Source organism: Canis aureus, chromosome 4, assembly GCF_053574225.1.
Source record: "Canis aureus isolate CA01 chromosome 4, VMU_Caureus_v.1.0, whole genome shotgun sequence".
NCBI classification, from domain to species: domain Eukaryota; kingdom Metazoa; phylum Chordata; class Mammalia; order Carnivora; family Canidae; genus Canis; species Canis aureus.
Genome location: NC_135614.1, coordinates 62,325,060 through 62,338,118, shown reverse-complemented (window position 1 = coordinate 62,338,118; position 13,059 = coordinate 62,325,060). Strand labels below are relative to the sequence as shown.

Genomic DNA, 13,059 nt, shown 5'->3' with positions numbered 1-13,059 from the left:
ATGGATGGAGACTCTGAACTCCAAAAATTAGAAATGCCTCCCTGCTTATACAGAAGATGAGGACAAGAACTCAGACCTGCTACTCTCAATCCAGGGTCCAAACAGTATTTACAGAATCTTATCCATCATATCTCAATACCCCCGGGAATCAAACTCCTTCTACTCTGAAATTACCCAGTATAAAACATCTGTAAAAAACTTATAGTTCACAAAAGACTGTCATATTCCCTAACTCATTTCATCCTCGCACAGTACCCATCATAACATAGACATAATCAGCCTAGCTTCTTGGGTGAGATAAAAGAAAGAAACAATGGGCAGAACTGCAGAACCATAAATGGTGCATGGTTCTACTGGCTCCAGGTCTAGCTAGTGTTAGTTCTATATACTACACTGCATAGACATTGAGGAAACATCTGGTCTTATGTCTTCAGTCTATATTGTATCCAAGCGGATGCTAGCTGTTGATGACACTGCCCCTTTTCTTCCAATATTTACCAAAACTCACTACCTAAAAGAAGATTTCCAGTATTTCTGAAATGGAAGTCAAGAGTTGGCCTACAACTGATACATCTCAGAATCCTTTTAATGTTTACAAGTGATGTTTAAAAATAGTTATTGCTCTTCAAATTTTGGAATCAACCCATGGTTGAACTGTAAAAGAGTGAATTATGGCATACAGAGAAGAATGTGCATATTTTAAATGTCTGAAACATGAAAATAAAAATAGAAGTGACAAATCTTTAGAGAGAAAAACTGACTGAGGGAAGGATATGGAGGCAGGTAAGTTTCTTGTAGGATTGTGAGATGCTGCCTAAGGAAAAGAATAATAGAAAATGACTAAGATATATTATTTAAAGTATATATTATTATGTAAAGATAATATGCATAATTTTTAAAAGTCACAATATATTCATTAAAAATTGGGAAGAACTAAAAATGAGAAGGTAATGTAAATTAACAATTTTCCTTCATAGATGGCAGTCAATAAATAAGAAATTTATTAAGATATCAAGAAACAGAGGTATAAGTATACTATTAAGGATTGTACTGGTAACAACCTTAGAATAGAAATGGTTAAAATTTTTTTAAAAATGGTTAAAATTAGCTCCCACTGAAGTGATATTGGCAATAAAGACTTTTGGTTTTCATCATAAGCTTTTAACGTCAATGGGATTTATATATATATTTCTTACTATGGCATATGCATTAATTTCTTTTCTTTTCCTTTTTCCCTGCCAGGAAAAGTAAATCTTTGCCACAGAGAAGCTGTTAAATCCCCATAAATATAAATGTAAAGTAGATTTATTTTTAAATTTTTACCTCTCTAAGTTTAGGCCCTGGAGAAAAAAAAATTATTCAGTTTTATTCACGTCTCTATGTACTCATCAGCACTTAAATCACTGATATCTTTGACATAATCATCATTATTATAAATCTCCACCAAGTAGCTCAGGAGAATACAACAAAACTTGGAACAGGAGACTTGTATGCTTATGCCAATTCCAATATCACCAGGTGTGTGGCAGTGGATTAGTCATGTATGTGTGCAGTATCTCTTTCCTTACCAACAAAATTAAGAGAATAATAAACTCTAATTTAACCTGTATATTATGAGAGTCAGATGACATGCATGCGAACATGCTTTGTAAACTGTAAAATCCTATGGAAATGAAATGGTTGATTATGATCTGTATGTGCATCCTTTTCCAACATTTACCCAGGTCTGAACACATATATCACATCCTTGGAAATATGTTTGGCATGCTGAAGTAAAGGCCCATGATTAGTAAATGTTGTGGGGTTTGGTCTTGGTTTGAGGAATGGGAACATTTCAGTTTCTTAGAAACTGATACTAAAAAGTGAAAAGACAAATGTACAATATGAACACATTAAGGTTACATGAATTTACGTATACAATTCGCCCCATTTGAACACGGCCTCAATACTGTGAGTAAAACTGTGATGAAAAATGAGATATTCAAATAATCTCAAGGGATGTCATCACAAAATATTTACTAATTTTGGAAGGAGAAAGAGTAACTGTAGAGTGGAGAAACTTTGCAGATACTAACCTGCACAAGTGATCAAAGTTAGCATCGTTAGTGATGGGGCAAATCAACATCATGGGTACTATCTCAAAGTATACAATGCGAAGAATGTAGAGTAACTTCTGTATTTCCCTGCCCAAAAAGCACAACCTGAATATAGACACTAGGAAACATCAAACTCAAATTTAGAAACATTCTCTAAAATAACTTGTCAAAACCAAGAACAAATCTTTTAAATATTCTACACTGGAAGAGATTAAAGAACATGATGATGCATGATCCCAAATGGATCTTTAATTATTGTTGTTGTTGTTGTTGTTTGTTGAGAAATAGTTCACATACCATAAAATTAATGTTTTTATTTTTTTATTTTTGAAATTGAAGTATAATTCACATGCAGCATTATATTAGTTACAAAAATTCTTGTTTTTAAAATGTATAATTCTAGTCTTTCCAGCCCCGGCAACCATGAATCTAATTTTTGTCTATGAACTTGATATTATGGACATCATACATAAATAGTGTTGCGCCCAAGATTGCGAATCCGAGAAACCACCAAGGCGCCGGCACCAATGCAAGTACACGACGGTTTATTAGCAAGCTCAAGCTTGGGTCCAAGTATACCCGACACAGCGGAGCAGGGACTTGGACCCCGAGGTTAAGAGGCATAGCAGTTTTAATTCTTTTTTTTTTTATGATAGTCACACAGAGAGAGAGAGAGAGAGAGAGAGAGAGAGAGGCAGAGACACAGGAAGAGGGAGAAGCAGGCTCCATGCAGGGAGCCCGACGTGGGATTCGATCCCGGGTGTCCAGGATCGCGCCCTGGGCCAAAGGCAGGCGCTAAACCACTGCGCCACCCAGAGATCCCTGCATAGCAGTTTTATAGGGGCCAGTGGCCAATGAGATTGTAACACAAACAGAAAGTTGCATAGTAATGTCGGTCCACACACAGGTGGCCAATTGAATTACAATTTACCCTAGAGTGACCGTGTGAACTAGCCTATCACACTCTGGTCAGAATTGGCGTGCAGGTTTGGCGGGCAAAAGGCGAGGTTTACATTCTTATGAGCTGGTTTCCAGTAGGGGTGTGCTCAGCGGCTTGACTTGGGTGGGGGAGTGCCTTAAGCAATAAGCAGGTCATGTGGAGAGTTATACATGAGATTGCGGGTGTAGGACAAAATGGAGTTAGTCCTGCTCTGCTTGTCCAAGGGTAGGGAATTTTTGTTAAATTCCTTGGGTCCCACAATAGAATCATACAATATAAGCCTTTTGTGTTTGACTTCCTCCATTAGCATAATGTTTTCAAGGTTAATCCATGCTGTAGCATGTGTCAGCAGTTCATTCTTTTTTTGTAGCTGAATAATATTCCATTCTATGGCTATACTATGTTCAGTCATTTATGAACTAATAGATACTTGGATTGTTTCCAATTTTGGACCATTATAAATAAAACTGCCATAAACATTCACATACAAGTTTTTTGTTTGTTCATTTTTTTGTTTTGTTTTGTTTTTTTTGTCTTCAATGCTCTTGGGTAAATTACCTAGAAATAGAATTGCTAGGCCATAGGGTAACTCTACATTTAACTTTTTGAGGACCTACTAAACTGTTCTCAAAGCAGCTACTGTGACATTTTTCTATTCCCATGAGCAATGTATGAGGATTCCGATTTCTCCACATCCTTGACAACATCTTGTCTTTTTTTTTTTTTCTTTTTTAGTAATCCTAATGGATATGAAATGGTACTCATTTTGGCTTTGATTTGCCAAAATAACTCTAATAACTGATAACTAATGATGATGAGCATATTTTAGTGTCTTTATTGGCCATTTGTATATCTTCTTTGGAAAAATGTTTATTCAAATCCATTGCTCATTTTTTAACTAGATTATTTATCTTATTATTGTTGAGCTGCATTTATTCTGTTTAGCTTTATATATTCTGAATATACTAGTCCTTTACCAGATCTATGATTTACAAATATTTTCTCTCATCCTGTTGGCTGTCCTATTAAATGCAAAATTTGGATTTTGATAAAATTCAATTTATCTATTTTCCCTTTTGCTTATTATATTCTTAGTGTCATATCTAAGAGGCCACTGCCCATTCAAAGGTCACAAAGATTTATGCCTATGTTTTCTTCTAAGACTTCTATAGTTATAACTCTTACATTTAAGTCTTTGATTCATTTTGAGCTAATTTCTTTCTTTTTTTTTTTTGAGCTAATTTCTGCTACAATTTTTTACACAAAATGAGGTGAAGGTCCAACCTCAATTGTCCCAGCACCAATTCTTGAAGACTATTCTTTCACCAATAAATTGTTCTGGCAATTTGCCTTTGTCAAAAATCAAGTGCCATAAATGTAAATTTTTTTTGTATTTTCAATTCTGTTACACACTATTTTGACTACTATAATTTTGTGGTAAATTTGAAATTTGAAAAGAGTGAGTTCTCTAGCTTTCTTCACTTTCAAGATTGTTTTGGCTGTTCTGAGTAACTTGTTTTTCCACATGAATTTTAGGATGGATTTATCCATCTTTCCAAAAACAGCAGCTAAGACTTTCATAGGGACTACTGCTGTCATAATAATATTAAATCTCATTGGATTGGATTTTGTTATAAAGGCATTATTGACACAAATGGCAAAATTTGAATGGAGTCTTGAGGTGAAGAGTACTCGAGAAGTTCTTTTTTAAAAAAGATTTATTTATTCATGAGACACACAGAGAGAGGCAGAGACACAGGCAGAGGGAGAAACAGGTTCCTGCAGGGAGCCCAATGTGAGACTCAATCCTGGGACTGGAATCATGCCCTGAGCCTAAGGCAGATGCTCAACCACTGAGCCACCCAGGTATCCCAAGAAACTCTAGCCTTGCAACAATTATTTCAAAATATAAAATTAAAATGAACAAATTCATTCCTAATTGTTATGTAAAGCAGGTGCTAGTAAGTTGATAGAACTGCTCCTCCAAGGAAGCAAAGTAAAAGCGCTGAAGTGACTTAAGAATGGTTAATAGCAAGACAATATGATAAGGATATGCTACACAGACGGAGTTCTTAGGTAAATTCTCCAATAAACCATAAGGTTCTCCTCACTTCCCCTACCTCCCAATACACACTGAAAATAGTTCAGAATTCCTTAGGAAAAAAAAACACCCTCAATTCATGGTGACATTTTAAGCTGCTGCATTCTCCTTTCCTTCCCCTCCTCTCCACCTCCTCCCCCTCCTCCTCCTCCTTCTTCTTTTTATCAGTATAACTCAGGGCTGCTTAAAAGGTCTTGCTTATTAGGAAGAAAGGACTGCCATTGTATGGAAAGACATTTCTGAAGAGCTCAAGTGACTTCGTGTCAGTTTTCCTGATTCCTAGATCTTGCAACGTTTCCCCTCCAGAGGTGATCACTTAACCCATGCATGCACATCAATGGCTCCTAAACTCTACCCAGTCTTCCTTAGAAGCAGAAGAGGTCTTAGCAATCATAGCCTCCCCCAGCCCAGCCCTTTGACACCCTCCAGAGAGTCACCTTTATATTAGTCCTCCTCTAATCTTGTAACCAAAATCTTGAGATTTGGTTCTTCTTGGGCTTTAATTCAGAATACTTTATTCCCTGAACTAGAGAATCTCCTGTCACGGCTCTGGAACTCTATGTGAATTTAGTCCTTCCAGATTATCCTCTTTTGCTTCTCTTCTCTCTTCTGCGTTCACACTCTCATAACAAACCAAGCTGAGGCTCTGATCCAGACTCTTCAGGTACAAGCTCTCCTTCAAGAGATGATGCCTGCCCACCAGACAGCACAGGTTTCAGATGTCTTTATCTTTTTGAAGGGAAACAATTGTGAGTTTCAGCCTCTCACACTCTGGCACTACTTCCACTAGTGGTTTATAGTGTCTTCCACCTCCATTTATCAAAACTGCAAGAGGTACTTACAAGGTCTTCTCATAGAGTCACTGTATTTGAAAATTGGCACATTCCAAAATAAGTATCCTTGTAGCCTTTATCAAGGATTTCAAATTAAAAATGTTTGGATAAAGCGCAATTAAACTTCTTTAAACCATGGCCAAATGGTTGGTAAGCTTGTCCTTTAAGGATAAGTCTATTAGCATAAGATATCACTGGTCTCTTATGTAACTATGTAACACTAATTGTATTAGTGTAAGATATCACTGGTCTCTGTATGTAACTATGTAACTAACCAGGGCAATGTCATTTCATTCTTGAATCATCATTTGTGGTACTAGAGAATCATGGCCAAAACTTTAGGGACAGTCCAGTCACTGCAGTCACTAAATCCATTGCTGGTTAAGATGGTCATATAGCATTTCATTATTGCCCTTGAGGAGTCCCTTTGCCCAAGGGCCTTTGATAAACAAGCTTCCACGAGAGATCTAGTGGGTAAATGAGGTGTGACTGCTCAGCAGTTCTACCTACTGTAGCATCTCCTCAAATTTAGATTCTTTGGAAAATTATCCCCCAGCTAAAGAGCACCAACCATTGCTTGTTTCTGCTGAATCAAGAGTTGGGTGTTGGGGCACCTGGGTGGCTCAGCCGGTTAAGTATCGACTCTAGATTTTGGCTCAGGTAATGAGGTTGGGGTTGCGGGATTGAGCCCTGTGATGGATTCTATGCTAGCTGTGGAGCCTGCTTGAGACTCTCTCTCTCCCTCTCCCTCTGCCCCTCCCCTCCCCCAAAAGACTTGAGTACTGATACATTTCTCTGTGCCCAGTCTGAGGTCTTATCTGGTAACATTTCCTATTCGGTGCCAGACAAAAGAGGAGAAACTGGGAAAATATCCAAACTTAGAAAGCTGCCATGCTGATGAATGTTCCCAAAAGTAGTACAACAAAGAATATGTAGTAAACTCAGTAAAATTACTTAAATTCTTTGCCTATTCACTTTCTCATCTTTATAACAAGGAAAACGGTAATAATTCTCCAACAGATTTGTTATGAAGATCCAATGCTGGAGCAGATGTGAAAGCACTCAAACTCTCAAGTATGTAAAGAAATAAGGAAATAACACCTTTATTGGGTTCTATCATCTATTGAAATCAGCAACTATCTGATTTCACAATAAAAGAATTCCCGTACTAGCAATTGTTTCTAACCTCTTCCCATGATTCTGTTACTGGAAATAGCTATTTCACAATCAAGATAGGAGCTCTTGACAATATATAAAACAGGACCCAAGTGGGCAGAGCAGACACCAGAAAGTCATTTGCTTTGCCACCATCTGACTGCCCTTGACCACTTCAGCAGCATGAAAGTGACAGCCTTTGCCCTGCTCTTGACTCTGGCACTTACAACCATCTTCAGTGAGTATCTCCCTCTGCCCTGATACCAAAAGCTCATGTCACCTTCTGCTCACAGAATCCTGGGATATACACAGCACATAGATAATAGGGAAAACTTTGGCAAATGCATTTTTTTGTCCCTACTAACATATCACTAACTGATATAATCTTTGGGCCTGAGTAGACCTAAATGATAAGCTAAGTCCAAATTCTTTTTTTTTTTAAGATTTTATTTATTTATTCATAAGAGACACATGGAGAGAGGTAGAGACATAGGCAGAGGGAGAAGCAGGCTTCCTAAGGGATGCCTGATATGGGACTCAATCCCAGGACCCTAGAACCACGATCTGAGCCAAAGGCAAAGGCTTAACTAAGCAACCCAGGTGCTCAAGGCCAAATTTTTATCCATATAAACACTTTGTATAACTTCTTTGGTAAGCATACATCCAGACTCTGCTTTGATTTTATATCACCATTTCTGGGGACCTCATTTCTTTATAAAACCGTACCATCTATTGTTTGGCAGCATGAACTCTTATTATTTTTCCATTGAGTTGAAATCTGCCTTCTAGAAATTTTCAATGCCCTAGAATTTTCAACTTTCAGTTTTCAACATAATAGCAGACATTCTCTAAATATAAAACCACTTTTTTTTCAATATTTCCTAAGTTCTGTTACGAGGTAGGAAAGAACAAAACTCCTCATTATTATAGTAGCTTCTTTATACTTTTGGCTATGTTCTAATCCCATTCAAAAAAGGGGGAAAAAAACCTATGTTGAGCTTCAACCTTTGATATTATATTGATACACAGTTCTGAAGAGAGTCTTATATTTTTGACAGGCTGAGAGCTGAAACATAAATAAAAGATCTTTTTTTAAACAAGATTAAGTTCTTCTAGAGTTTAATTTGGTTTCTCATCTTTTTCTTACAGATGTAGACTGTACCTCACGCCCTAAACAGGTCAGTACATTCATCTTGATATGAAAGTCCTACTCCTATGTAATTTTAAAGCTAGTATCAACAAGGAAATATTTGCTACTATACAATAAATTGCTACATGTTTGAAGATTTTTTAAGTATCAAAACTGATTTTATTTTAAAAAATTTATTAAGAGATCTTTCTGAAATGGACATAGTAGAACAAAGTTGGTTAGATACCTAGTATCTGAGTTATAAAGTCCTGGGTTTGAATTCCAGCTCCTGGATCATGTGGCCATGGGCAACAATACTTGTTTCATAAGCTTATTGTGAGGATTAAAACCACAGTGTTTGAAGAGAGATGAGCACAGTACCTGGTACCTAGTAAAGCCCAATAAGGACAAGTCATGATTCTTAAAATTGTTAAATGGGACACATACATCTTTGTTCTTTATCTTAGAGAATGAAGATTTTAATTTAACCTTTCCTTTATGATTCATATTAAGTAATAACTATTGTTGAGAAAATCTAGGTGTGGTAGTAAAAACTTTAAACCAGAAATCAAAGCAATTGGGACTCTAGTTAAAGCTCAAAGGCTTTACAGCTGTGTGACTCGGGCCTAGGCAGCTCCTTTCACTTCTTTGGAACTTTTGTTTTACCTATTAAAGAGAATAATAGTAAGAGTGTGTAAATTTTGGAGTCAGACAGTCTTGAGTCCAAGCCATCCTTCATGATTTAGCAGCTGCTTGAGAATTTAAAAGGTTAATGAATATGAAGCTTTGGTAGTTTCCTGGTCACCTGGTGACCAGGACATAAGTCCTGGTGTTGGGGTTTGAGCAGGCATGGAGAAGTGAAATCATGCTGGTGTATACTCATCATCATTCCCATTCTTCACTAGATTCCACTAGCCTCTGAGATACTTCTGCCATTTTATCATGGTTACCAATCTTTGTATTGTCAGCCATCACCTCAGCCCTAAAACTTGGAAGGTACATGGCATAGGATACCCAAAAGAATGAATGGATTAATTAATGAAACATAGCTAAAGGGGAAGATTAATTTAACTTGAAGTTTGAGAATATTTCAAGCTATCCAGGTGGAGATATTCAACAATTAGTACAGTATCATATGTGGAACTCTGAGTTGGAAAACCTGTAAATGTAGAGTCTTCTGTGTAGAGCTAGAGTTTGTGTAGTCCTGAAAATAGAGCCAAGGGGTAAAAATAATAGCTAGGATTTTTTCATGAAAGTGCTAAGCATTTTACACATATCTTCTCGATTATATATTTTTTAATCTTACAATATAGTTATTATCACCCTGCCTTTGCAGGTAAAGAAACCGAGGCTTAGAAAATTAAAATGATTGTGCCAGAGTCATATAGTCAGAATTTGAATTCTGATGTGTTTGATTTTGACTGTCCACACTCTTCAATTTGCTTATAGATGAAAACCCCAGAAAACTCTATCTTGGTGATTGCATACTTGCTCCTACAGGGGGCTTTACACTTTGGCTTTGCTCCTGGCTTTTACAACAGTGATTCTCAAATACAATAGTAAAATACATGTCTCTGTCTATGTGCTGGTGAAGTGTATAACAAGTTATTTATTTGTTACTAATAACTTAATGATTAATTAAAATCACTAATCATTAATTGCTAATGATGTGCTAGTTCTTGAAAACTATAGTAGGTATCTCTATAATACATCTCACACTTATATTCAGATAGAACTTTTTTTTAAGATTTTATTTATTTATGAGAGAGAGAGAGAGAGAGAGAGAAGCAGACTCCACACAGAGATCCCGATGCGGGACTCGATCCTAGGACTCCAGGATCACGCCCTGGGTCAAAGGCAGGCGCTAAACTGCTGAGCCACCCAGGGATCCCCCAGATAGAACTTTTTAAGTGAAAGAGAGAAATAGCAGGATGTGAAGAAAACTAACCCCATGGGAATGGTTACATCTGTGAATCTACCATGTGTGTTTTAAATACATTTTTAATTTTTAGGCAAATTATTTGGTTACAAGCTACCATAAAGAGGTTTATCACATGTAATTTTATATCTGATATAAGAAATCTCTATAATTGATATATTTCAAGGAGGTTGGATGAGGACAATTAGAATAAGAAACCAATGATTTGAGAGCCCTCTAAACTTGCTTGGGAAATCCTAAATCCTGGGAATAAAGATTTGATGGAAGGCTTTTTATATGTATTTCCAGGTTGATTGCAGTAAATTTAAAAAGTTACCACCAGGAGAAGAGAGAATTTGTTATGAAATATATGCACCAATTTGTGGATCTGATGGCAAAACTTATGAAAATGATTGCTTCTTTTGTTCTCAAGTTCAGTAAGTGTTGCAATATTTTTTTTCTATATTTAAGGTGTGATTATGTGTTATGACAAGTATACCTCAGTTAGAAGAAGTGGTTTAGGGCATAATGAATATGTGAATATGATGAGTATGTAGGCTTTGGAGTCTCTAGTGTCTTTGGATCCATCCATATTCTGGTAGAAAGAGTAAATCAAATAATCTAGAATCTCTAAGTTGGAAGGAAATTTGACGGTCATCTAGTTCAACATCCATCTACTAAACTATTGCTTGAATTCCTTCTACAAAAATCTCAAGTCATCCTACAGTGTGTGCTTGATTATTTCCAGGGATAAGGAACATTCCTCCTCCTAGGCATGCCAGTCTATTCATCTGTCAGAATGATCTATATCTATTGTTTAGTTTTAACAATTAAGTTTAGATATGTTAAAGCCCCCTAATTATTGGCACAAAAGGGACCATATCTAAAAATCCTAAAGAAATTGTTCTGTTTCAGAGTATCATTTCTCAACAAAATATATATTGAAGCTATAATAAAAATTAAATTTGAAAATCAAATAGCCAAAAATAGCTTAAAAGTTACAAAGTAATCATCAGAAAGATATGTTAGTATCAGCTTGAAATATATAAGATGGTGCATGATATACTAGAATGTATAGAAACACATAGATCCTCCTAAGTATTTTCAAAACATACATGAATGAAAACAAACACTTCATACAGATGGCATATTTTTCCTTTTTTTTAAATCAAAAAACAAATTACTTTTTTTAAAAAAAATATTTTATTTATTAGAGAGAGAAAGCAGGAACAGGAGGGAGGGGCAGAGGGAGAGGGAGAGGGAGAAGTAGCCTCCCTGCTGAGCATGGAGCCAGACACAGGCCTTCATCCAAGGACCTTGAAATCATGACATGAGCAGAAGTCAGATGCTTAACTGACTGAGCCACCCAGGCACCTCAGAAAAAAGGTGCCTCTCATTACTTTTATGAGAAATAAATATTTTGTGATAAATGTAAAACGTGACTTTTACAATGAAATCATTTATGTAAAAAGGTTTCTAAATGTGTCTCCTTTAAATAAGAAATTCATTAGATATGTTTTCAGAGGGCAGCCGAGGTGGCTTAGCAGTTTAGCACAACCTTCAGCCCAGTGTGTGATCCTGGAGACTTGGGATCGAGTCCCTGCATGGAGCCTGATGCTCCCTCTGCCTGTGTCTCTGCCTCTCTCTCTCTCTCTCTCTCTCTCTGTGTCTTTCCTGAACAAATAAATAAAATCTTTTTTTTAAAAAAAAGATGTTTTCAGGGACATATACTGATTGGTATATATTGCGAGCATTATCCTTACATAACCAACACTAGTTGCTAAAATATTTCTAAATTGCAATCACTCTCTCCTTTTTTTTTTTTAAAGATTTTATTTCTTTATTTGAGTGAGAGAGAGAACGAGAGAGAGAGAGAGAGAGAGAGAGAGCATGAGTGGGAAGGAAGGGCAGAGGGGGAGAGAGAAGGAGAAGCAGGGAGCCTGACTTAGGGTTCAATTGCAAGACCCTGGGATCATGAACTGAGCCAAAGGCAGAGGCTTAGCCAACTGAGTCACCCAGGTGCCCCAGTCACTTCCTCCTAAAAACATCAATAAGTGAACTGACCTGAGTACCTGGGTGGGGTGAGGGGAGGAGTTCATTAGTGAATGGTAATTAGTCCCGGATGCTAATAAAATGTTTATGGCTTTAGCATTTTCATTTTTTTCCTTTTTTCTCTTCACAGAAAAACTGACAACAAACTTAAATTTGTACATTTTGGAAAGTGTTGAATCTATCTTGTGATTCCAGTTCACACAAAAACACACTTACTTCTCCCATATAACCTATGCTGTGTTGCCTAATCTTGTCACTAGTATGTCCTGATTTCTTTGTAGAATAAAGTAGACCTATGTGAAATAAATACATGTCTGACTCTTTGTTTAGGAGTTGAATCTTCCAGATTTGTTTCACTTTTGGGTGATGTTTAATGGACTACCTTAGGGCCATATCCTGAGGGGAAAAGGGGTTAACTAAGACCAGTAGTGGGAACCAGAAAATCAAAGGATTTGAATCTGATGCCTTCTTCTTGCCCAGGCTAGGAAAACACCACATGTGCATAACTTAGTTCTTGAGTATTCCTGAAACATAAACAGAAAAAAAAAAAAAAAATCTTCAAGTACAAGAATCAGGAAATACTATTTTGCTAGATGTTTCTTGTGTTTAAGACACTGAAAGTTATCCTAGATTGAGATAGTTCTTTATTTTCTACCAGAATACATGTTTGTAAAATGTGGCTAGTCAAAAGTGCCCAGTAAACCTGTATAAATTCCCATGAAGTAGTTGATGTCTTCCATGGGACTTTTTTTTCCCTAAAGTTTGATATCAGATCTAGAATCTGAAACTTATCTAATCTCACTATTTATTACATGGTCCCAAAAAACATATTATT

The 13,059-nt window shown here is 36.5% G+C and overlaps 2 protein-coding genes across 2 annotated transcripts in view; one reads left to right on the top strand and one right to left on the bottom strand.

The window, feature by feature from the left end:
• The window catches only part of LOC144312856 (sperm-associated acrosin inhibitor-like), a 124,567-nt gene that overhangs the window by 74,212 nt on the left and 37,296 nt on the right, over positions 1–13,059 (bottom strand). The gene's annotated exons all lie outside the window — the stretch shown is intronic.
• SPINK9 (serine peptidase inhibitor Kazal type 9) lies at positions 7,230–12,531 on the top strand. The gene is made up of 4 exons (XM_077895986.1): positions 7,230–7,363; positions 8,275–8,303; positions 10,482–10,609; positions 12,355–12,531. The coding sequence occupies exons 1-4, from the start codon at positions 7,309–7,311 to the stop codon at positions 12,398–12,400; spliced, it is 258 nt and encodes an 85-aa protein (XP_077752112.1). The 5' UTR covers positions 7,230–7,308; the 3' UTR covers positions 12,401–12,531.